Here is a 27,394-nt window from a genome sequence, read left to right on the forward strand (position 1 = left end):
GTCAGTTCCGTTGGGTAAAATCACCCCAGAAGCTCTGAAATGCACGCTCTCAGGCATCCCCCAACAGCTGATTCAGTAGGTCTGAAGTGGGGTTCAAAATAGTGTAATTTTTTAAAAAGCTTCCCAGACGATTCTGAGGCAGAGCTAGGTCAGTTGCCACTGGTGCAGAAGACTTCACAGGATTGGCCCTTTCCAATCAAAATGTTTTGCCATCTACAGGGCATTTTTGACAGGGACCAAAATATAAGAAGCCCAGCTGGATAAAAAAAAAACCTCCTAAGAGTAGAATTTCAACAAAACACTTTATAACAATAATAATCACAGGAAGAAAACAGTTATCTTCAAATTTAAATTTATTAAGACATTCAGCTATGTCTGTCAGTCTACATCCAAATTTGCTACTAAAAATAAAATAAAGTCACATCCCACATTAGGAATAATACCAAGTCTGAAAAACACTTTTGGAGCCAAGCCTATTGTATAAATAAATGACTAGTTTCTTTTCATATCAAAATTCCCATAAAAAAATTACATTCCCCCCCAGTTCTACCTATAGCCATGATGAATGTAAAAATTTAAATATGACACATCCTTGTCAAAGAAAAGGTGCAAAGTCTATTAACAGCTTTAAAAGTGGCATTTGCAGAGTGTGATCATACAGTTATGTACTCATTCCCAAAGTGCAAATATTGCCATAATTTAACACTGTTTTGATTCAGTTGCAAGAATTAAACATTACACAGGATTGAAAAGTACACGTCAGGCCTTTATCAGCGCCCTAAAGCCCTTCCCACTTTGGCCTCCCACACTAATGTGGACTCCAAAGTGTTCATTAGAGTTTTAGTTTGCTTCACACAGCCAACACAGTATACAAATATTAACAAAAATCTCATATACATCAAAATATTGAGGACTCCATCAGAAAATTCAGGAGTCTCAGATTACATGAATGCACCCGCAAGGCCCAAGTGCCCACCCACCCCTCCCCTAAAGCACACACCAAGTATGAGCGTGCTTCAATTTCGGAATACAATCAACCCTTTGACATCTTTGATTTCCATCAGTGCTGTACAAAACTCAATAATCACCGAATGAGTTCCCATTAACTGAGGGAAATGGGTGGAAAAAGGGGTGGGTCACTACTCATACTCTGTGACAAGAAGGCTCCTGTCCCACAGAAGCGAAACGTCAGTTCCACCTCTGCCTGCTTCTTCCCATGTTGTCCTTATGCTCTTTACCCTCCTTTCTTTAGCCCCTTTCAGACACTCAAGTCTGATTTTACTTATCCCTTACAGATCAGGGGCAGTTCTGAAGTTGTTGAGGTTGAATTTCCTTGGCAAACCTCTACGGAACATCAGCATAGGATATATAAATACATTTTGATTAGCATACATTGCAAAATTTCTCCCACAATGTCAAGGGCATGAAAGCAGGTGGTCTCCACTGACAGTACTGCTGGATTAGATCCATGGAATGTCAAGTTTCCTCCCTAATCACTTCCTACCTACTTCATTCCTCAAATCTGAGCGCAAAGTCCATTGGGAGTGAACGTCCCTCCAGAGTTCCACAGCGTTACTCCTGCTGCTTTTCTTCTGGGCTGACCTCAACAGGACATGCTCCGCCTTTTGCACTAGAAGGATACTCCTTGGGCTCACAAGTCCCTTCCTGGCTATCTGATCTGCTGGCAGTGCACTCATTATTGTCCCTAGAACCGTCTTGCATCCCAGTCCCTCGAGGACGCTCTTGAGCTGGGGGTTCAGTACCTTCCTGAAGTGCGATGTTTTGCTCAGCTCCAGCATGAGGCTGTGGAACCGGCTCTGTCCCTAACCCTGGAAGCTGGGAGGAGTTTTTGAGGTGGCAGTGGCACAGAGGGCAGGTCTCCTGGACATACAGCCATTTCTTGAGACAGCCTGCGTGGAAGAAATGACTGCAAGGCGTGATCACAGCAGATTTCATGTCCTAAAAGGGAGGAAAAGAAGATACCTCCTAAGTGTCTATTATCTAAAATCTTTGCTGCTACCCCCAAAAGTAATAGCTGTAACCTTTCTTTCCCACAAATTACTCATAGAAAATTTGTAATACAGATCTTGGAATGAAACTCATTTTATATTTTAGTATTATTGCTCTTGTCATCAGAGACCCCTTTATACAAATAATGCAAGAACCACTGACTAATTCGAGGAAGAAACCACCTTCTTAACGGGTTCCGCTTTTTATGCCACATGAGGGTTACACAACTGCAGAGTATGATTTCTGGGTCTCCATCAGGATGGCTCGAGTACATGAGAACCTCAGAAAATGCAATGAAGACAGGACTTTTCCAGCTATGCTTCAACAGTTGAAGATTATTCCATGATGAGCTTATCAGCAAGGACACAAAATCAGCCACGTACCACCAGGGTATTGGCAAGGAAGTGGAAATTCATTAGGGACCAGGCACACATCCGATTTACAAGACACGGTCTGTATAAGCCAGCGTTTCTCAGCTTGCATCGGAATCACCTGCAGGGTTTGGGATCGCGCATATTCTTGGGCCACCCAGACCTACGGAACCAGGAAGCTGAAGACAGCAACATCTACACTTACAGCAAACCACCCGTGACTTTTATACACACTCGATTTCAATTAGCAATAATCGCGCCTCGGGTAAACCTCATTGGCTACGATGCTGCCACTGTGCAAAGCTCACACTCGATTTCAATAACCACTGGAACATGAGGTGGTATGCTTTGCATTAATATTCGTGCTGAAGATATATTTGGGGAGGGACGGCTGAGGACATGAAGTTTAAATTTAAGAACATACATTTGGTGACTCGACCATTAGTTTTGTTTAAAGTCCCAAAACAAGGAGTTGTGGCTATCACAGAAATTCCTTGCCAAGAGCTGGTAACACCTGGGAGTCAACTTTTAAGCAGAAAGCCATCCAAGGAAAAGCAGCCAGCTGGGAACTTAAGCATTTTGACTTTCATTTTTTTGTGTGGTATTAGCAGGTAGTTCGAGCACCTCAAAAAAAGTGATGTGACAACAGGAAATACAAAAAAGGACTCTTCAATCCCGGAGACAGACTAAGACATACGTGATGACGCTGATGTGCCATGAATCTGTCTTTGCTGTGCTTTGCACCCGCGTACAACGAGGTACCGAGCACCAAGGAGGCAGGATTAAAATGATGACCCCTTAACTTGGGGGAATCTACATTATGCCTCAGTCCCCTCATTTACAAAACCAACCTGGAAAACATTATTCTGCTAGTACCCAAAAGTATGTTCTAGTAACAATAAAAAGTTGTAGTTGCAATCTACTCTTAGAAAAAAATGCTGATTTTAGATGGTCCTAAACACACAAGTACATGCACACCCTATGTAAAATGTAAAGCAGCCCTGGAGAAAGAATACCCGCTGTAAACTCACTGCCACCATCTATAGTTTTATTCCACCAGCCCTCACTCCAAGAGAGATTTTAAAGGAACAAGTTCTGCTGTTGCCGTCATTTCTGTCCACGCTTCCAACAGCACAGCTTAGCTGTACAAGCTGCTACTCAACCTTCCTCTTGCACAGGTGACTGGTGACTAAACTCTCAACCTATTTTTTGTTGTTATATTTTGAAGCTGGTTTAAATACCACCTTTCAATTTTTAATAAAAGGCAACCATCAGCTATATATGGCACATATGCCAAAGATGCCATTAGCCCAACTGCAATGGTCCACCAACTGGTTGCCTCTACCATACCTGCCTGCACCCCACCCCACACAGAGGCTTGTACCCACCTCAGATATCCATCTACCCACAAGTGGGCATGTACTCTCTCCACCTACATAAAGTAAATGAATACTTCTTCCCCACCTTGGGAATACCAGAAGGAAGAGTCAGAATCTTGGCACACCACTTTTCAGAAGTTGCTGACTCCTGATTGATAGTATATATTTGATAGTACATATGTATGTGTGTGCAAATTTATTCAGGAGTAAAATATAAAGTACACCTGACCTGTTTTTCCTTTGTTTATGGGTGAGCAATGTTGAAAATAACAATCAATTAGAATTTGAGGGACTAAGTTAAAAACTTAATTTAGAAATAAAATGGAAATTCTTCTATCAGGTCTCATAGTTTCTGAGGCCCACTTTCTTTGCACCCAGGGGGTAATTCTGCCTGGAAATTTAACGTGAACCCAGTTAATATGGTTAAAGCCCCAAGGGATACATCGCATGAGCCCCACCCAAATGGCTTCTTACTGTGCCAGTTACCTGATAACAGATGGCACAGATATCATTGTGTTTCTCAAGCTGCTCTTTCGTAGCGAGGGGTAACGACTTAATCTTATTCACAGCATCCCTGCGGAGAAGGAAGCTCTTCCACCCCAGCTGGGCCCGAAGCCACACATTATAGTAGGAATGGATGAAGATGATCATGGAGCCCATCACTGTCCATTCTCCAAAGATGGTCTCAGAGACGCCATAGGCCACCACGCAGAGGGCCACAAGAAACTCGAGCAGGCGGTAAGTGCCATTCACATAGTAGATGACATCATCCATGTTTTCCACCGGCTCCTTTCTGAATTCCTCAACCATAAATAAGACATAAATAAAAAGTGTTCCCAGAACCTGTCAAAAAAAAAAAAAAGTATATTAAAACAATATGATCACTAAGAAACATGTTTCATAGACTTTAAACAATAACACACTGCTAATACATATAGGATGCCACGTTAGTATGTAGAGGAGACAATGATGCAATTAAAATGGGGGGTGATCTCAGTAATCCAGGTATTAGAAACCAGGAAGCCATACCTTGAGACATAACTTCCCTAAAAGATTCTGATTAGTAATTAGTTTTCTCTGACTCATCCCTTCCCCTTACTCCCTAGGTTGCCAAAACCCATCAAAATTCTATCTGACTTTTCCTAATTCTGTAGTCATACTTGTTCCTCAACTTAAAGGAACCTTTACTTCTATAAGAAACAATGAATAAATCTTTATTGCCAGTGCTATATTTATTTTCACTTCTTACTAATCAGGCCGCAAAGATCCATCTTCAAGTTTCAATAAGATTCATTTCCAGGTCAATATGGGGTGTATTTGTGTGTGTGTGTGTGTGTGTGTGTAGTATGTATCGGGTCTGTAATATACAAACATGTTATATATATGTGTGTATGTGTATACACCTACACACCTACACACACACACACACACACACGCACACACACACAATCACAAACCCGTGGATATTTCTGAGTGGGTATATACTAAAAAATTGTGCTCCAAATGAGCTGTAAAATCTTTTACAGTTACTTACATAACATGTCTGTATCATACCATTCTGAAAAGAAGAAACTGCAAAGTTTAATTATCTTGATAAAAAATAAAAGAGGGACATAGACAGGTCTAGTATTTTAACAACCTCCTTTCTGACTCCTATGCTCAAATAAATGTAACGTATTCTAGTAAAGAGAGTGGGAAGCACACCTAAATAGGCCACTTATAATCATTAATCTTGAAAGAGTTTAACTCCTTTTCTAGGAGGAAAAATTAGAAAGTCAGTTATTATATAAAGTTCATTAACCCTTCAAGGCTTACCTGAAGAGAGGTGAGAATGCTGCTCGAAATAATGATAAGCAGCCAAAAATCCATGTGGAAAAACTGGCAAATCATATAGGCCATATATGCAGGGAATATCAGCAAAAATAAACAAAGGCTCACAGCACGGAAGTGTTTCCATAAACTCCTAGAGAAAGCAAAGTATTCTTTTAGAGTGCCTGTCACCTAGTAGCACAATTACATTAGCAACTAACAGGTCCTGTGCCATGCTTAAATGTCACAAATACTGTACTGAGCACCCTTCTCCACGCCAGTCACTGTGCTAGACTTCAGGGCAAGTCATATCATAGGCTTGGTCCTTCAAAGCCATCTGACTCAATCTTTTTCTCTTAGTCTCTACATTTAGTCAACTGCCAAATACCATCAATTCTTTTGTTTCTCAATAGTTTGCTTTCAGTTTCATTCCCAGTCCAAGTGCTTTCAAAGTGTGTTCAGCCTTTTGTAGCATTAAACCTTAACAATTTTAACAGTAATTTGTGTTCTTAAGTCACATGCCATCCTCTCCCCATCCACTCCAGCCTGTGATGCAAATCTCTCCTCCCGTGAGTGCAGCATCACCAGGAGGAATGCTCTCTGATGAGCAGGTATATTCATCCTCACGTCAGCTGAGGTTGGGGAAACACTATGAACCACGGCGCTGTAAGAACCACTAGCTAGTCCTCCTCTCCCAGCCCTTGATCTATCCTGGACACTGCCAGCCAGATCAACCTTCCAAAAGCTCCACTAGTGTAAAATTGTCAACACCTTCTCTAAACTTCCTGGCCTGGGATCTAAGGACCTCCACTCCCAATGTTTTGGTCCAAACTTGTCAACATCTGTTCCTCACTATAAGCAAGTATGGTTAGTTAATTAACTGTCCTCCCAGAAAAAAACAAGCCTCCACTCCACTCCACTCTCTTTCTCTAAACCCTTTAAGCTAGCTCAAGTAAACAAGTATATTTATACAGGTACTATAAACCCTTTCTCAAGGAATCACCTACCCTCTCAGAATTCTTAACGCCTGTACCAACCTATCATACACCAAATTGCAATATTATTTCAATTATATAGATATTTATAAATATGTATTTTAAATATTATATATTGTATGCATACGTTATGTATCACATATATTATATATATGTATGTATATATCTGACACACACATAAAAGTCTTATCACCCAAATTTGAACTCCTTGAAAAAAGAATGACTCCTTTATATAGGCCAGATCCTAAGTACAAAGGCTCATTTGAAGTAAATGCCAAATAAAACTTGGAAATTTATTTCTGCTTGGTATTCTTCAAATTAGTTTCCATCTTTCACTACCTTTGCTTATCTATCCACCCAAGTGCAAAGCCCTATGATGTAAGCAGGACAAAAGTTATCATGGTTATTTCACAGGGCAATAGTTACATGTCTAACTTTATTCTTTTAAGACATGCAACAAATCAAAAGATGACTTAGATTTCAGTTTCTGATTCCACTTGAACCCTACTTGTCAATAGTGGAATACACACACTGGAGGAGACCCCTAGATATGGCAAAAAGAGAAGGAACATAATTTTTTCTTTTGTTTACCTCTTCATACATTGTAATATTCTAATAGATCATTCCTTAAATGTACCCCAATTTAAGACAGATTGTATACCAACTTCTAAAAGATAAATAAATATACAAAAGCCCTCCCCAACAAGTGCCTTAAACAGAGCTTTGAAAAATCTTTGTGTGCAATAAAGGGGTGATTTCCCCTTTACAAGTTTACTTATAGAACTATTTACCTTATGTAACCAATTTATAAGCAAATAGATAATGTAGGACCTTATTACCTCCACTGAGGATTAAAAAAAGAAAAAAATAGAGACTTCCATTTCCTGGGTAAATAAAAGCCAAAGTTGGAGTAATTTTTTAACACAATGATCTAGAAAGAAATCAGCATGAGCCCCAAACAGCTTTCCCCACTCTTACAAACAAAATTACAATCTATGTAAACAGAACAGAGAGACTTAAAATTATTATTTAATGATTTCCTATAAAACATGCACAGATTATTTAAAAATAATTATGAGGAAATGTGGGTTTCAATCAAAATAGTTTAAAGCTCATGGCTGCAACAAAATTAAGCTGTTTTAATTAAATATCAGCATCTGTAATATGTTCTCAAATCTATGCAAAGCATCTCAAGAAAAAAAAAGAGGAGGAAGGAAATATAACCACACGAAGTTAAGTGCTACACTGTGTGGGACTCTCTATAATTGGTAATTCAGAGAAGGAAGTGAATTATCATTATGGTAAAAATTAAAGCCAGGCACTTTTGGAAAGTGTTTCACATTACTTCTTGCCAAACATTTTTATTATCAGAAGTTAAGGAACAAACGTAAACCTGTCAGCTCTGCTTTGAGATCCAAAACTTTATTTTTTTAAAGAAAGGCAGGCAGGAAGGAATTACTGTGACAGTAGTTATACTATGTTAGGTGATAAATTTTAAATCATTTTCTTCAATAGGGCAATTTACCTTAAAACTTTAAATGTATTTTTCAAAATTAAGCTACCTATTTATATGAAGTAGGTATGTATTTACATACACACACATTTATACACATACACAGAAAAGTACACACATTATATACAGTTTTAAATTTATGTCTAATTTTTGTATTACATACACACAAACATATATATACATAACATCCTTATTTAGGCAGTTAAAATTCAATAAAAATCTTATGGCCATGGAATTTTGTATTTTTTCTTTCTTTTCCAAACTTTCTATAGTATTATATTAATCTTATTAATATATGCTAAGCTGATTACAATAATTATTAATACTAAAGGATAGTGCTAGAGATGACAAAATAGTAATTGTACTTAAATCAAAAACAATCCAATTTAAGTGACTACTAAGTGAGTTCACCATTGAGTTCAACATCGTAAATGCTTCTAAGAACCTTGGAAGTGTTTCTTATCTGGGGATAAAAAGATAAATCTGATGAACTATAATTAAAATGTTGATTTGAAATGTTTTTAAAATCTGCTGTCAAAATTCTATCTCCCAAAAGACTGTCCGCTCCTCATGAAACACGACCAATGAAGCAATTAATGCAGGTATTTCAAATAATCAATAATCAGAGTGTAGGTAGATGCTGGAAAAAAACAGTGGCACTGAATATGAAGCAATTCCTTATTGAATATCCTTATATAAACTACAATAAGCCAAAATAGTATTTTAAAGAACTAAGTAATAGTTGGAGTTTTTCCTTAAGAAAATTTCTATAATATGAGATGAACATAAATCCAGCTATAAATTTTATCTGGTACCATAAGGTGTAAAGAATCCCTATTCTAACCTTAGTAAGTTGCAACTGTCTAAAAGGCTATCCGAGCTGTCTATCTTTACAACTGCCTGACAGTCTTTATTTTTTTCTTTCATTTACATTTCTCTCAATGCTTTCTCTCCGTTAGCATCACACAGAATAAAATTATATATTATTTGCTATATTTACTGGATTAAATTTTAAGCTCTGCATTCTTAATTTTAAAATGTATTAAATTTCTCTGAAGAAGTTGATTTGTAACTACATGGCATTGGATGTGACTTCTAAGTGTAGGAATCTTGAGAGAGGAAAAACAGAAAAGTAAAACATAATACCAATTATTCATCCATTTTTTGCCTCTAAGCATTATCTAAATCTTCAGACAACAAATTCATGTAAAGAATATTACACAAATTTCTTTTAGAAAGTTTCTTACTTGTCTCTCGAGGCTCCCAGCGCCAAAACAATAGGATCTGCAATCTCTAACATAGACTGTAGGATAGAAGCCACCACAATGAAGAGGATAATACTGAGCAGGAATGCTCGGTGAACAACCTGGAGCTCTATCAGACCAGTCTGCACGGCCAGGATTAACAGCGTAACTCCTTCTGTCATGCCCCTAAAAAGCATACGTTTTCAGAAAAACCAACAAACAATAATCAGAATCTCATTTAATTCCAACAGAAAATAATCTAAATGCTTAGACTGTTGTTACATATTTGTGAACTTTAGATGAAAAATACCTGATCAGAATATTAACTTATCATATAACATCAATGCAATACTATATATACAGTTGTAATATAGCACTACATATGCAAAATATAATAGTTATTATTTTAGCATACAACGAGGAGGAAACAAGCAACTTCTAAAGATAAACAAGTGTTCTAACGAGCCTTTGCTAATGAGCCACATACGGATACTTCTACCATTCTTAGCTAGCCACTGCATTATACATATTTACATCATGAGCTATATTACAATTACAAAAGATAAAATCATAGGTGAACGTCTTCATAATCTTGAAGTAGGAAAGGTCTCTTTAAGCAGACCATAAGATCCAAAAGACATAAAGTCCATAAAAACCAGAGGATACAAATAAAATTTTTTTTTAAATTCAATTTCCATATGGAAACAATATACAAAGCCCTACGACCTTTTATCCTATTGACTTGATTTATAAAGAACTCTCACAAATGAGTGAGAAATGAGCAAAGGATAGGTATACTTTTCAAAACTACAAATTAGCAAATATTTCAAAGTTTGCTGACCTGAGTACTGACAAGGAATGTGAGAAAAAATGGGCAGACTAATGTTGAGATATAAACAGGTAAAACCTTTATGGAGAAAAATTTGCTAATAAATTTAAAGTATATATACCCTTCAAGGCAATAAACTTACTGATGATAATTTACCCTATGGATGCACTGCCCAAGTTAAGATATAGGAATCAGAGAAAACGTAGTGAATGATGAAACGTGTTCTATGGGGACACAGTCAGCAACATCCACGCTCTTAAAAACGAAAGGACAAGCCGGTATCTTCAACAAATATTAAAAGAGAGACTTAAGAGACGTGTCAACCAATTGCAATATGGGCCTTACTTGGATCTTGAACTGAGCAAACAAAGTGTTTTCAAAAATGCAGATAATTAGGGAAATGTGAACACCAACTGGGTATTTGATGTCAAGGAATTTGTCTGTTACTAGGAGTAAACATTCTATTTTAGTTATGTTTTCTCAAAAGATTTACAGACTGAAATATTTATGGGTAAAATGATATTGTAACTGGGATTTGCTCTGAACAAATGCAGCCAGGGTTATGGAGGAGGGGGCAGTGTCGGTGGGGTTGATAGGGGTACACATGACACGAGACTGGCCCAATTATTGGAGATAGGTGACAGGCACACGGGGGTTCATTTAACTAGTCTCTCAACGTAGTCTGAAATTTTCCTAATTAAGGGTTTAAAAAGAGAGACAGAGATATATAAAGATACTCATAACAGCATTCTTTTTTAACAGCAAAAAGACAACAAAGAGATAAACCCATATTTTGGAATACTATGCTTTCATCAAAAAGAATGAGATGTACCTGTATGTGTTGACATTAAAAAACAACAAAAAACTATCGAAATACATTAAGTGAAAAAATAAGGTGCACAACAGTATGTAAAGCATGCAGAAATGAACCAAAAAGTAAATATATATGCTTTTTTTCCCTATAAGAAACTAAAATAATCACAGGGATGTAAAAATAATATTATAATAACTATGTATGTTGTCAGATGAGTGCTAGACTTGCCAGGGTGATCGACTTCCTAAACTATATAAACATCTAATTACTATGTTGTACACCTGAAACTAATATAATATTGTCTGTCAACTGTAATTGATAAAGTTTTTAACATGGGAACAGTGGGAGAATATAAAAAAAGATTTAAATAACCATCTATAGCTGTTACCTTTGGGAAAAGGAAATGGGAAGTAGGGGGAGGAAGTTGTCACTTTTAATTTTGTACTTTGTAAGTAGTATGAATTTTGTGAACTTATATATGAATTATTTTTCTTTCTTGCCCCCGCCCCCCCCCCCTTTTTTCTATTACAAGGGTGTTGGCTGGGACTGGCAGGAAGATTATGGAGCACAGGTTTTTTAAAATTTTGTCATAAAGAAAACCTAATTTACACCCCCCCAAAAAAAAATTTCCCCAATTTACAAAGTATTCACCATCTACTAATTCTAAAATATTTCATAAAATTTAAACACTTTAAGAAGAGGTTATATAAATGAAACTCCTATATTAAAATAACAGAAATCATGACATGTTCTACAAGTAGGGTTTCCCAATACCTGATCTTAATGATTTAATAACCACTAGATTATTCTGCATTCCCATTAATGCATCCTTTGAAACTTCGATTTTATACGTAAGGAAGTATCAAATACAGAAATCTGATTTCAATAGGGAACTTCAAATGGGGGGAAAAAAGCTATCAAGAAATCTCTTAAATAAATCTAGGAAAAGAAAATGTCCAATATGCAATTATGTGACATAGAATAAAAATACATCTTTTATACATGGGAATTTAATTTTTTTCATAGTATTTTAATCCCAATGTTGCAACCGTTCAAAAAAATAAGAACAAAAACAAAAAACAAAACTCCACAAAATTCCATTTCCTCTAAAATTCATCAACAAAAAAATTTATCATTACTTCAAGTTATATATAAGATTGAAGTTTCTAGAGATCTTCAGAGTAAAGAACTTACCGATTCATGGCAGGATCATTCATGAAAGCTCGATAACCTTGCAAGTAAAACTTGCAGAGTGTCAGAACACCCAAGGCAACGAAAGAAACCGTGAAGACCAAACCCAAAAGAGAGTAAGGAGTGCTGCAGCATTCAGCAATACTAGAAAAAAAGGCAGAAATGTTGACAGATAAAAATGTTTTACTTGGAATAGAAACATATGAAGTTTTCAAATAATCACCAAACTTGATCCAATCCCCATTAATTAAAATACCCGAACCAAAATTTGAGATGAAATCTCCTAACCACTCTAATTTTTAAATCCATTCTTCTTATTGTTATCCTCACCTACATTTTTCTAGCCCTTTGGCATAAATATTCAGTACACAGCACCATATCTGGAACAAAGTCCTCTTTACTTTTATTCAGCATCTCCTTCAAACGCATCATCTATCTCCTTAACACTCTTAAGGGTTTATATCTTGTGCAAACCTTAAGAAACATATAATTAACATGATGATAATATTCAAAAGAAATGTGTAGGTGTCCATTGTTCCTTCTGAAATATGCTGGCTGTTCAAATTGTCCAGGCTGTATTGCTAATGTGGTAACTTGCTGAAATTGCCTATGTGACCAAGCTGCTACCAGGCAGGGCCTATGATGACTTTGCAGCCCCCCCACCTCCTCTCGCTACAGTAGCATCTTCCATATTGCTGATGCTTTAAAATTAATTTAATTTAGGTTCAGATAAATGCATTTTATTCTAGGTTATTTCAAAAGGATGTCCAAGAATATAGCCCAAGATCATTTAAAAATAATTTTAATATTGATATTCAACATAAAAGTTTGCTATGAATACCACTTATAAGGAGAACTCCAAGATCTTATACTAAAGGTTAGAAATACTTTCTTTCTTATTTTATGGAATTACACTCAATACCTTCACTGAACATATTAGATATTAACTTACTAACAAGCATTTTGCAAATATATATAATACTATGTACCAATAGTTTGGATTTAGCATTCACACAGTATCTAAGAAACGTTCAAACCACTGTATCTTAAGTTTGAGAATCTCAGTGAAAAATATCATTTGTCTGGATGAGGAATTCATTCAGGCGCATCAGTGCCTGCCCTTCGCTGTGTGAGGAGCTCAATGCTCCTGCTACAATCATCCTTCCTACTCAACTGCCTATAAGTTAGTTTTTATGTGAAATATGTGAAAATATCTAATTTTATGGAGACAAATGTACATTATGATGAGAAAAAATGTCTGGTTTTCTGTTAGAAACCAAAATATCTATCGATCACGGTTGATAGCTAAAAGAATAAGTAATTTTATGGCTTTCTTACAAATCTAATTTCTAAAATGTCTGACCTTTTTCTCAGAGAAACCATAATATGTTTAAATAAATTGTCCAGTAATTTAAAAATAGGAAAATCATGGTTGAAAATAATATTAAAAATTTTACTTCACTCTCATTGGGAAATACCTAAAAATTTTACTGAAAGTCCATAATATTCTTGTCTACATATTCAGAGAAATCTTTTACACCCAAACAGCATAATTTAATTACATTTCAAAAGGAGCACATTCTTTTTCTCTTACTTTAGCAGAGAATATGGTACTATTTTTCAAAAGAGAGCATACTAAAGAAAACAAAAGGTTTCAACCCAGCTTTAGGGAAGTAAAAGAGTTTGGAAAATTTATAAAATTTTTCTTCCTGTCTCGCTTCAATGAAATAATTTACTGATTTTAGTTTCTGTTTTATAGCTGCAAAAGAACTTTCTTTCTGTTTCTCAGTTTGTGTGCGCTTTTTGTTCGTTTGTTTAGTCTGGGTATTCTGGTAAACTTGCAATCCTCCGTTCTGTAAATAAATTGTTCTTTGGCAAGGCAACACACAAATATAACCCGGCACAGGAGAGCATCAAGAAGTCAAAGAACACTTACAAAGATGTAAGTTAACCAAAGAACCATATGGGAACTTCTATATTAAAACTCACATTAAAGCATTCTTATTTTAAGAAGGGGCAATCTATCCTATGCATAAAAAAGGAATAGAGAAAAAAATTAGTTTGGCAAGATATCTAAGCTTCATCTAAAAGTCTCAATATTATTTCTTAGGTTGTAAACAAGTCCAAATTCATTCACAGCTCATTAACTGTGCTTTATAACGCTGGTAACAAATCTGGTTTAAAACACAACCAACCCCAATCCCACACTTAGGTTATTACCTCATCACAGGATTTCATCTCTTTCTCTTTTAATTACTTTTTGGATTTAAAAATTCTGCATAAAACCTCCACTGTAACATTTACATAAAAGTAAATAGCAGTGAAACTTAATAAATTGGCCATTGAAATGTATCTGATATCAATGTATTGCATGTGTATAGACGCTACTTAATAATTAAAAGTGATACTTTCAGAAAGTACAAAATCTGACTCGGTACCAATAAGTTTATCCTCCTTTTTTTTGTTAAAATAGGTATTGTCACATGACATTTTTATTGATATTGAACTTTGCATAACATTTCCAATCTTAAACAAATAACATGCTCCTTAAGGACCATAAATTTGCCTTAAACTTGTCACTCCCTATACCACTCAGCGAGCAGTGTTCCATCATTTTGGACTGCTGAGAAACAATGGTTCCTTTAAGCAAAACTCAAGACTTTTGTCCACTTACCTATATTTACCTTCCAAGAGTACAGAGTTTCATTCTTGCCTTTTAAAGTGTCATTGGGCCAGGGAATGACAATGTATACCCATGTGCTAGATTCTGAGGGCTTGAGATTCATATTCAGAGTGGAAAAATGACAAATGTGGATCTAGCACAAGCTCATAGCAAAGACATTGAAGTGGAAAAAGGACTCTAATGACTTAAGATATTTTTCTTTTAAACTAAACCTTAAAAACCAAGTCTTACAATAGTTTAGTGGTTGCCAGAGGGTAAGGGGGGTGGGGGTGGGGGGTGGGAGATGAGGGCAAGGAGGATCGAATATATGGTGATGGAAGGAGAACTGACTCTGGGTTATGAACACACAATGGGATTTATAGATGATGTAATACAGAATTGTACACCTGAAATCTATGTAATTTTACTAACAATTGTCACCCCAATAAATTTAATAAAATAAAATTAAAAAAAAAAAAAAAACCAAGTCTTAGAAGCCCTTTGGGTTAAACAGTAAAGTACTATGATACACTCATTTCACCAAATATTTGACTCTATCTCAATACTGATGCAAAACATTCAAAATAACAGGGCATAGTGAAAGCACACAGGTAAGTCACAGGGTTTGAACTCAGTTGGGGTTTAAGTGTAAGCGCTGCTTTTCTTAGCAGTATCACCTGGGCAAGTTACTCTTGGTAGTTTCCTCAGCCATAAAACGGTAATGATAATAAAGGCACCTATCTCTCAGGATTGCTGTAAAGATTAAATATGAGGAAAAGTGTGTAGTAGTGTGGCTGGCACATAAATACTCAATAAATAATAGATATTTTTAGTGACATATTTTTCTTTTATTGACCCAATAATTTAACTTGAAATTGAAAAACTATTTTTACAATGTGTTATGTATGTATCGTCTCACAAATCATTTGCCGCACTTTGGTCCATAGTGCAATCAAGTAGACCACATATTAGCACCTCCCTGCGTTGCCAGACCAAGGCAGCCACTGAATGAAAATCCTATCTTAATTAAATATGAAGTACTATAACATGACTGACAGAAGTTAATCTGCAAAACTTACTACTCCTAGATCCAAGTTTTTTCTCTTCCTAAGGTTAGATGTAGTATCATACGCTCTTACTAATTACCTTGTCAGGAAAAGGAAAAGAAGCCTCTCACGTGACGCAGGCTGATCTCTAGTGCTGAAATAGGAGTAAATCTGAAGAGCAAACAGGACAAGCCAGAAAACCATGAAAAGTACAGGGACCACCAGTTGGTTCCACAGGGACATTCCCAAGGCTAGAAGGCCGTATACCTCCACTACCTGAATAAGAAAATAAGATAGGAAAACATCTTGCATAACTTCAATAAACACTTTTGAACATAACAGTTTAATCTAAAGTCCTTAAAAACTGAATTGCTTTTATTAAAAGACTGTTTCAGCTAAATTCCGTCAAAGCTACCTATATACAGTAGACAGCATGTTTTTAAAAACTTACTGATTTTGCATTATTAACGCTTGACACACACTCATCAAATAGCAACAGTAAACTGCCCTAATAGTTCAGGGATGAAGTCACAATAAAGTCACATGCAGAGTAAAATTACATCAAAGGCAGTACCAGGAGACTTGGTAAACTGACTCATATCTAATCAAAATGATCAGGACTAGCATGAATGATGCAGTATTATCTCTTGAGGGACTAGGAAAAAATGAAATGTAAAAGGAAGAATTTTTCAGGGTTTATTTATGTCATAGATGAGAAATAGTTTGATGGGAGACAGAATAATCACTGGAGAAGATTACTCTACTGTAAAGCAAAGATAGTTAGCAAGTTTTCCCCCAGACAAATCAACTCCCCTTGCTTCCATGGTGTATTTATCAAGCAACATTTCTCAGTTTGGTTTGCCAAGTACACTGACACCGGGATAGAAAGGTACACCTAAAAACTTTATTGATCTACCATAAGTCAGTAAATTAGATTTCCAGTTTAATAAAGCAATCTCTCATGCAAATGAGTCTCATAATCTGAGAACACGGATGTAACCACATTTCTGGAGTTACTAAGCCAGGAACCAGATGCTGGTAACCCCACCGGGTCCCTCCAGGCGGGCTACATGCTCTAACCTAAGCAATCTTGCTAGAACGCTCAATGTGATACCTGAATGTTGTAATAAACTATAAAGATCTTAAATTAAAAGATATAGGCTTGCAGGTTCCTCTGGTTTCTAATCAGTATCTCTTTCTTGGTAGGTAAAGATCTTTAAATATTAAGTTGAGATACACTGACTTGCAGGTTATTTTAAATTATTTTCATCTGTAAATCAAATGCTTTTTTTCTAAAATCTAGTCAAGATTAACCTCTTCCCCCAACTAGAAAATACTGGGGGTAAAAGGAAATTGTCCAACTAGTTACAGAAGTATTATTAGCAGCAAACTGATCATTGAGAGGTAGAGCACTTTTCCTCCTTTCTATTCAAGAAACAGATCGCTAAAAAACCTGCCAGTTTTCATTTCTTGCCTATCGAATTCTTTCCAGGTCATGAATTTCATAACCTATAATTTATTTTCAACTACGACACCTAGTGATGCATGAATCTTATGGCAACCAAGAGAGTAATAAACATGACATTGAAAATTGGAGGCTTTGTCTTATGGTGATTAAATAAAGTTAGTATCCCATCGTACTTACTCAATATCTACTGTTTCTTACAAACTAGGATGGCTCACCAAATTGAATTCAAAGAAAAAATGCAAAAAATTAAACTTGTCATTCTTTCTCTGAGTACAACCACAACCCTTCCCCCTGGAAGCAGCTCTTCAGGAAGACAGAAAATAACCTCTTCTTTGGAAGATCTACTTTCAGGAATTGCTCAGCATTGTGTAAGATGAAGAAAGAAGGTAGAATTAGGCTAAGGCCAAGAGCTTAGGAAAATTTTTCTGGGAAATCTGCCCCTGGGGCCACAACAACGAAAAACCCTGCTTCACTTAGGAGTTATCAGTTTGGTCAATCTGAGGGCTTCCTGGACCGTAGGGTCATATACACATAGTCAAGAGGTAGGAGGGAAGGCCCATTTCAACAACTCTTCATACCAATGTCAGTTTTAAGCTCTATTTATATAGTATACTGCAACTTATCAATTAAATCAAAGGGAAATATTTATCTCCTGAATATCTATTGTTTGTGTCTGGGAATAATTTGTTTTAGAGCAAAGTCTGAAAAAAGTAGGAGACAGAAGCACATTATATTGGCAAAATCAGTTCAATTACTATATGTAAATGCAATCCATCATATTATCGACCAGAACTATTTTAACTTCTCAGTTTAAAAAAATTAGGCAAACGGGGGATAAAGCTGCAGTCACGATACGACTATAATCAGGGGGGTAAAACCAGATTTAACCTGTGGGTATTTAATTCTGTATTATATTTGTCTTCATTAGAATAGTTAACACATACTAAAAACATGGTTTGCCTGGCACTGAACTCATTTAAATCTCCCTATGAGTTAAGTACAACTGCTATTAGCTCCACTATGCAGATAAGCAAACTTAAGTGCCTATCCCCAGGTTACAGCTAGTAAACAGCAGCACCAGAGCACAAACCCCGACTGTCTGCTTCCAGAGACACCACTTCTCTTACTGCCTCTCAATGGAACTTCATAACGAAGAACCTCGCATGCTCCTACTTGGGTTGAAAATAGTGGCTACTTTGACACCGTCAAACAAGACGTTACCATGACCAAGACCATGAAATAAAAGTGAACTAAATCTTTAATACAGTTAATATTTATGTAGAATTTTATCTACCTGTGTGTGGTTGTCAGTCTTACCTGAACCAATTCTCTGTATGCCGACTTAGCAAGATTATAAGGTACTAAAAGATTAGACCCAAGAAAATAGAGAACTTCCAATCCAGTAAAAATCATAGCAAATTTGTTGATGATAACAATTGTCTCCAGAGGAACAAGGCAGAGTCGGGCTAGCAGAGGAAGCATGTGAGCTGAAAAGAGCCAAATCTGCTTCGTTTTCATGACACAAGAGCATAAAGTACACACCACCAATTGACCTAAAATGGGAAGGAGAATGCATTTAATTTTGAGATTTGGTAGCCACAAAATGAAAACAAAAATCGCTGTTGATAAGGATGATGACATGGGTTTTGAAGAAGTCTAATTAAGATCACTTAGATCAAATTTTAACATGTTCTATGAATTTTGAGCTGCAATTCCACAGGACTGAGTTGAAAAAAGCAGCACAAACATCCACTGGTCTTTATTACATTCCAGATGGCATGTATAATACGGAGAAACTTTAAAAATGTCTAAGTCGATATTACAATTCATGTACTACTGTTGTACATATAGCTCCTTTTACAAAGGTGCTCAATATTTAACTCTTCTGGTCTACAGGTGAAAGCACAAAATACAAGACACACAACTACTTGTCCAAGATCATGCTCCAACAAGATTTATTCTGAGGTTTTTGATCTTTAATTGTTTTTACAGGCCCATGCAAGCCTTCCCAAATGACTCAATAATTAAAGTTAAAACCGAAAAGTTTAAGCAACAAAATCTCACAGAAGGTTATACATGACCATTACAGAAAAGTTACAAAATATAGAAAAGTTAAAAAAAAAAAAAAAGAAAAACAACCTCAATCTCTTACAATCCCATGACCCACTGCTTATATCTTGGGTCCATTAAATGAAGAATTACATGTAAGGCCTTAGCACTGTATCTGAAACTCAGTAAGTGCTCAATACAACTTAGCTATTCATATTATGTGTTACCTTTTAAGATTTCTTCTATGCACATGAATATACACAAATGCTTTGTGGAGATTTACATGAGATTTACATACCACTTTACAACCGGCTTTTTTGATTTAATACATATTATGCATAAATCTTGCCACACTAATACATATATATAAGTTACATATATGGTTACTTTTTCAGTTGTATGATATGTTATACTGAAATGTATACACGACATAATATTAGCATTTGGCTATTTTCAAGTATTTCATAGTTACAAAAAGCTTCATTATGAATAAGCTTGTACATGTATAACATCCTAGTATAAACAAACTACTTGAAGCACATATCCTAATATTTTCTTAGACTCAATTCCTAAAAGTGGGATTAACTGAGTCAGAAGAAACATTTTATTAGGCTTTTGACACATGCTGGCAGACTACACCGCAGAAACCAAACACCCAGGGTACAGCGTCCCCATTTTCCCATTGACGTGCCAACAATGAAAATAACTTAAAGAAGAGGACAAGGAATATCTCCTAAGTTTCTTTTAATTTGTATTGTGTTGATAACCAGTAGCACTGACATTACAAATAAGCGTATTAAAAATTTTGCAAGTATTTGGTGAGATGCTTCTTCATTTTCTTTGCCCAATCTTCTACTAGGACATATAGCCGTCTACTGTGTGATCAAGATATTAATCTCCTTTGCCATGTAACTGTATGTTCCCAATGTGTCATTTGTCTGAATGTTTTAGTAGCTTTTTCCTCTTATTAATATAGAAGTTTTTATTGTAAGTAGTCAAACCTATCAATCTTTTCTTTAATGGCTTCTGCCTTTGGTGCCATGGTTAATTACATGTCTTCTTTTACTCAAGATTATACAAGTAATCACTTATATTTTCTTTTAGTAATCTTTAATTTAAAAAGTAACATATTTGATATTTTACAATAAGACAAAAAGTAAAGATCTAAGATTGTTTTCTCAGATGCTTAGTCAGTTGTCTCACATCTAGCTACTGGAATCATCCAATTGTTTTCTCATTAATTTGAAATGCCACTTTAGTATACTTCCAAATCTTTTGTATATTTGAGTCTGTGTTGGAATTTACTATTTTGTTTTCAATGACCTACTCAGGTGACAGTACCATACTGTTCCATTTCACTGACTGGACAAGTCTCCTCTCATTGTTCCTTTCAGAATATCTTGGAAATTCGTGAACACGTTACCTTCCAGATTAATTTAAGAATCATTTAGTATGGTGTCAGATAGGTACTAGACTTACTGGGGTGACCACTTCAGACGGTATATAAATATCTAATCACTATGCAGTATACCTGAAACTAATATAACATTGAATGTCAACTATAATTGAAAAATAAATTTAAAAAAAAAAATCTAGAAATCCTAGAATTCCTTCCCCAAAGAAAAGAATCATTTAGTAAAGTTCTCTTTCTTCTTGCCAATAAAAAGCAAAACAATACTTTGGGATTTTGTTTGGTTCTATCCATATTATTGACAGAAGAATAGAAAAACAGTCACCATTTTTACACATTTATTAACAGTCTACTGTGTTATAACTCATGTAGTATTCTCCCATAAAGTATTAATTTTAGCTTTAAAGAACTAATATAACTAATATTCAAATAATGTGAAAAACATTCATAGTGGCATAAAAAAGAGGAAAATCCGTTAAAAAAAAAAAAAGAAGAAGAAGAAGAAGAGAGGCCAACCAAGTGAAATATGTCAACATGTTATAGGAGAGAAACCAAAGACATACCATCAGGCAATTAACTGGTTTTAGCCAGGCCACTCCCTACTGCTTCCCCCACCCAGGGAGGATGATTACAGTTTGCTCTCTGGAGAAGCTGAAACTGGCTCCTGGACACCATGCACAGTCCAGGGCAGGTGAGGTGCCCAAATGAAAAAGGGGGACTAAAATAAAAATCTGCACCAAAAGATGAGATCTCTCTAGATCTCCAAACACTGCTACCACGTTTGCTGCCACCCAGTTCTAGGATATAGGCTTCTCCTACAGGGGACAGTAAGAGTCCTCTTTTGGAGAAACTGACCAAGTCCAAGTGAAAAGACCTACAAACACTTACACTTAGGAGTTCCCCTAAAAACAGCCAGTCGCACTTGAATATCAACTGTGAAACACAGCCATTGGTAAGCCCTAAAGAGATTATAATCAAAATAACACACTGTGGATAAATGATCAGTTAAGGACTCCCAGATATTTAAGTAAAACTTATGGTTTGAGCGGACTCAGGTGGGGCCTAGGCATCAGTGTGCATATTTCTTTATTTAAAATAACCAGGTGATTCTACTGCCGGGTTGAGAAACACTGCTGTCCCATGAAAGACGAAGACCAAATCAAACAGGAGAAAAATCTCAGAGGAAATGGAGGGAATGCAAGAAACAGAAGAAAGCTTCAAAGAGGTAAGTAATATATCTAAGAAATAAAACACTATCATAGTAAAAGTATTAAATAAAAACAAGCTCCTGGATATTAAAAATCTGTAACAAGAAAATACAATAAAAGCGTTGGAAGATAAAGTTGGGAAATTTCAGAAAGTTAAAAGAAGGGGAAAAGTAGAGAAAAGAAAAATGTAACAGTAAGAAAGTTAGGTGCTCAATGTAGGAGAAACCTTAGCCAATGAACAGGATTTCCAGAAAGGGACAAATGAGAAAACATCAGGGAAGAAATGATCATGAGTCGAAAGAAGAGGCCTCTGGGGATGAACACCTGAGGGTGGGGAGGAGTGATGCGGGAGTCGGTTTTCATGATAAAACTGCAGTATTTCTTGACTTTTAAGGAAATGCTTGAATACTAAGAATGGTTAGGAATTTTCCTTCTTTCTGGCGTATCTTACTTTCATTGTGCTCACAGCTATGACATTGAAATTTCCTTGTTCAGCATGATGGAAACTTCCTCTAAGCTCTGAACATTCCCACAAGCCTATGCCAGCACATTCAGTGCTCAGTTCTGGGGTTACAGGCCTCATTTATCTTCTTACATAGAAGAATATGACTCATGTGCTATGATTCTCTTTAAGAGAAGATGATGACTCCTCTTTAGGTGAAAGAAGGAAGGAGTCGTACTGTTAGTGGAAATCTCTCCTGTTGTAGCTCCGAAAGAACAGGAAGTGGTTTATTGCAATGTGCCTATTCCAAGTGGTAATTCGAATAAACCAAAATCTCAATGTACTCTTTGGATTTCAGAATTCCACTATTAGAAATATCTCTAAGAAAGCTGCAACCCTAAGAAATGATGGCATATTCAAATTACTTAGTTTTCATTAAAAGTTCATTAGTGGAATGGAAGAAAAGGAGTAGAAAGTTACTTTAAAATCAAAGTTAGAAGAAAACATGCCACTTAATAGTTTATGGATTTTGTTTTATTTGTAATTAACTGAATCTCAGTTGAGTAAATAGATCATCATAGCCACTGAAATGAACAATTTAAGGAAATATGTTTCAGATTTATACTAAACTGCATCTATCACAGAATAAAAGAGAATATTTTACAAGCTTTCTACCCTAGCAAATATTTTCATACTTGAATGTTACCATTATTGAATATACCAACTCATAGGATACAATCATAAAGCAACATGTTTTGTCTCCTACTGTCTTTTAAAATCCACTCTGTGCAGATTAGTGGTCTCCTACCCCTAAGGTTAAATCCATTAACTTTTCTAATAACCTAGCTGGCTTAGGTTATACTTCTCAATCTCGTAATAACCAAAACGTTGAAACTGATTTAAAGTTGAGGCTTTTCCCTTAATCTAGCTCAGGCCTCCTAGGGCACTATGCACAGAAAAAGCTGCATTGCGAGAGTGGGTGGAGCACTGATGGCAGGATTCTCCCCTTTTCTTTGCCAGCACCATCTCCCTCTCTTCCTGACTTACTCATGATTGAAGCAGGTAGGGAGGAAGGAGACGGAGGGAAGCAGCCAATGCTTACTCGAGTGTACTCTTACAAGGATATGGTACTGCTGGTCCCTGGAGTTGGGGTAATTTAAACCTGGTCTTTCTCCCAGGCAATGTAATGGGTTATTCGGAGACTGTTCTCATCACTGGATCTCATCTGCAGTACCCCTAGTGCTTCTTATGGACCCTTTTCTGGCTGTTTTTGGTGCTTTCCTCAGCTGTTGGAAATCTGGAAGTTCAATCTCTGTTGGGATCTTGTCATCCTTCTAAGGGGCTCTTTTGGAAAGACTTAAGAAAACTCCAGACACTCTTGGGGCCTTCATCCAGTCCACAGGAAACATCCTTTGCCTACACAGATGAGGAGGCACAGGGAACCCTACAAGACATTTTCACTACAAAGTCAGAAACTCAATAGCCAGCAGCCAGCCAGTCCACCTTTGGTCTTTATATCAAATTACAATTATAATATGAGGCACATATGTAATTTTGAATTTTCTGGTAGCCTTATTTTAAAAACTAAAAAAAAAAAAAAAAAAAGTGAAATTAATTAACAATATATTTCATTTAACCTAATATATCCCAGATATTATCATAGACATTCAATCTATATAAAGAAACTAAGAAGACATTTTGCATCCTTTTTGTACTAAGTAATACAAAACCGATGTGTGTTTTACACTTACAGTATATCTTATGTGGACTAACCACATCACAAGTGCTCAGTAGCCAAGCCACATGTGGCGAGTCTGGGACGGTGCAGCTTTAGATTTTGTGACATGGTCAGACACTAGTCCACAGTACACCTCCCTAGTCACAAAAGACATGTGACTCTCCAAATGCTCCACCGCCGAATTCTCGAGTTTAAGGGCTGGGGAGGTATTTCAGGGATAACAGTTCTCTCTAAAGAATCCTCCTCTATCTCCAACATTCAACCTTTTAACACCTTCTGCATGGGTAAAGTTAAGAGCCACAAAATAGGTTTTCTCTCACTTCTTTTTCTGCAACTCTGACATGGGAAGGTCTAGTGCCTCACTTTACACCATATCTATATTGCTTTGGGGTCTTAGCCAACACTTTTTATTTTTAACATTCTGCTACCTGAATATTTCAATCATGTCTCATGTTCTTCATGTTTCTGACAATTTAGTTTTGACTATAAGGTGATGGCTTTCAATAACAATAAACTTTAATCTGAAAATTAGCTTTATTTAAAAGTTAATCTCCCCAAATAATTAAAATACTGCTAAAAAAGCACAACTAATGTATGATTTTAAACATGCAAAAAAAGATAACACCTATGCATGGGGGAAAAAAGACTAAGAAAACGTAACATTTAACAATGGCTGTATTTTGTAAGAGTCGCCATGAGTAACTGAGTTTTCTTTTCTTTTTCTTTTTTTTTTTGTAGTAACTATTTTATAAGCACCAATTTTATAAGACAGTAAGACTGGTTAGTTTCTACCTACACTTGAATTACTTTGTAATACTTACCTATTAAGGCTGTGGTAAACCGATTCATGGAGAGAGGTTCTAAATACATTGGTCCTTCATAGGCAGACTCCAGTTCACTCCTGACATAGTCCCTAGAGAAGCAAAATGCCAGAGTGTGTTAGAAACTTTCCAATGCAGACAGAGGAGAGAAGCAAGCAAAGCACAGAACTCCAATAAACAGTATATTCTGTTAATAACACCTCTCTCCACATCTATTCTAAGGAAACATTTAAGTATAAGAACTACATAGGGATGGCCTTCACCTCCTTCCATGCACTGGGAACAGAATTTACAGACACTGAATTTTACTATGCAGAGCAGACAGCCAAAGCTCACTGTGGGCGTTTCCTTTTTCCCATGACCTTATTAAATACTTTACGCCTAGTAGAAAGCCAGTCGAGGTGCCATCTCTCTACCCTACTTCTTAATAATATCTAGTAGTATTAAATACTTCCTCTTTCGGCTCTCTTCCACCATTCCCCCTGCCATATTTTCCCCAAAGTTTTGTCCCCGGTTATACTTAATTACAGGTAAAATCCCAAACTAGTTAGAAAACTGGCTCATAGGAGGACAATTCTTAAAAACTGTCACTTTCAACTCTACAGGGAATCTACAATTAAAATTATAATAATGAAGTAGGCTACAAATTCATTTTGAAACAAATCGTAAATCAAATATTCCTTTATTAAGTTTATTTCATTTACCATTGGTTAGTCAGAAATAAGATTTAAGTAATAGCCAAAGAGCCTTTGCACACTGAGAAAACAACTTTTAGGGCCTAGGCAGGAAGCACAGAAAGGGAGAATTTAATTTATTATCAGTAAGTTAAGTGGTAACACTAGAAGATGGTTGTTTAAGTTTGTATGACATCAAAGTGAGGACATTTGTGTTAAAAAATTCTTTTTTTTTCAACTGTTGAATGCTTTATTCATCGTACTTCAAAATAGTCTGAATGTTTCCAGAATTTCTGAACAAACTCATATGGCTGTATTTACTTTTTCCATGAAATTACTTCCTATTAGGCAATCAAGTTGAATTCCTTTAGCATAGCACAGCCAAACACGAAATGACCCTTACATAATCAGCAAGGAGAGTATTGCCAAAAACCAAAATGAAAAACCCAAATAAAACTTTTTTAAGAATGGGAGCAGTTTTGGTAACAATTATAAAAATCAATGACTAAGCTTTATGGGTGATTTAGCAATTCTCTGCACTCTATGATGACTACTTGTAACTCATTACATATTAATAGTCTCCTTCTATTGAGACAAAGTCAAATTCTCAAGAGGAATAATTTTAATGCAGTGGTTGTCAACCAAGGGTGATTCTGTCCCTGAAGTGACATTCTGCAATGTCTGGAGACATTTTTACTTGTCACAGTTTGGAAGGGGGAGTTCGGGGTGCTATGGCACCTACGCCAAGATGCTGCGAAAACATTCTACAGTGCACTGGACAGCCCCCACAACAAAGAATTATCCAGTTCAGAAATTCAATGGTTGAAACCCTGTTTTCATGTAGAGAGGCACAAATGCTACAGGTGTAAATTACATATAAAATCTGATTACTAGATTACCACAGGTAACCATCAATGTAATCGTTATATTTTATATAGTTTTAGGACAGAAAGCTAAAGAATTAAGAGAATTATGAAATTTAAAATGTACGAATACCACTTAGATTTATGAAGTCTTTGAAGACGCTATTAAAGAAATAAATTTATATTTAAAAGAGATCTCACTCTGAGTCCCATTACTACGTAGGCCTCTAAAACCAAATAATTTCTTTGTGGGCACACCACATCCCTCCCCAATAGATTCAGTTTAAAAAGAGGCCAGGGATGCCAGGGGCTGGGGAGAGGAGAAATGCAAATGACCACTTAAAGGTACTAGGCTTTATTTTGGGGTGATAGAGATGTTTTGGAATCAGATAATGGTGATGGCTGCACAACGACATTATGAATGTAATGTATGCCACTGAATTGTTCACTTTAAAGGGTTAATTTTACACGATGGGAATTTCACCTTAATAAAAAAGGGGGGCCTACAAGAGCAATATCCCTGAGGGGAAAAGCCAAAAGGTGCCCCAAAAGGACCTCAGTCCCCATGAGCTCTCACAATGAGGGCCGAGGGGAAGAGATTGGGTTCCCTGTCATGGTTTCTTTCCCTCGTTTGCTTTTGTCATCCTAGTATTGATGTTTTAAAATATAACTCAGCAAACTCAACACTGTTCCTGAATTTCTTATTGCCGAGTCATTTGTTAATTGTTTTGCATTATTTCCTAGCCTACTTTGGTTTACCTTCTTTTAAAAAGTTTCTTCGTCTTTAATCTTTAGAGTCTCTTACCTTATATTCTAATTTCACAAAACAAAACTTCGAAGGCAAATTAACATTCACT

At 36.1% G+C, this 27,394-nt stretch overlaps 1 protein-coding gene and 1 pseudogene across 8 annotated transcripts in view; both read right to left on the minus strand.

Annotated features, from left to right (window-relative positions):
* Positions 1-335: 335 nt before the first annotated feature.
* The window catches only part of RNF145 (ring finger protein 145), a 47,334-nt gene continuing 20,275 nt past the window's right edge, over positions 336-27,394 (minus strand). For all 8 annotated transcript variants that reach the window (XM_074313855.1, XM_074313856.1, XM_074313857.1 and 5 more), the window contains 8 exons: positions 25,001-25,092; positions 18,649-18,884; positions 15,964-16,139; positions 12,159-12,299; positions 9,325-9,507; positions 5,576-5,723; positions 4,247-4,603; positions 336-1,959 (listed from right to left, as the gene is read on the minus strand). In XM_074313855.1, the coding sequence (XP_074169956.1) occupies positions 1,573-1,959; positions 4,247-4,603; positions 5,576-5,723; positions 9,325-9,507; positions 12,159-12,299; positions 15,964-16,139; positions 18,649-18,884; positions 25,001-25,092 (1,720 nt within the window). In that variant the 3' untranslated portion in view covers positions 336-1,572. The remainder of the gene's footprint in view (positions 1,960-4,246; positions 4,604-5,575; positions 5,724-9,324; positions 9,508-12,158; positions 12,300-15,963; positions 16,140-18,648; positions 18,885-25,000; positions 25,093-27,394) is intronic.
* LOC141567389 (U4 spliceosomal RNA) lies at positions 2,614-2,686 on the minus strand (annotated as a pseudogene).

This window comes from Rhinolophus sinicus, linkage group LG10, assembly GCF_036562045.2.
Source record: "Rhinolophus sinicus isolate RSC01 linkage group LG10, ASM3656204v1, whole genome shotgun sequence".
NCBI classification, from domain to species: Eukaryota; Metazoa; Chordata; class Mammalia; order Chiroptera; family Rhinolophidae; genus Rhinolophus; species Rhinolophus sinicus.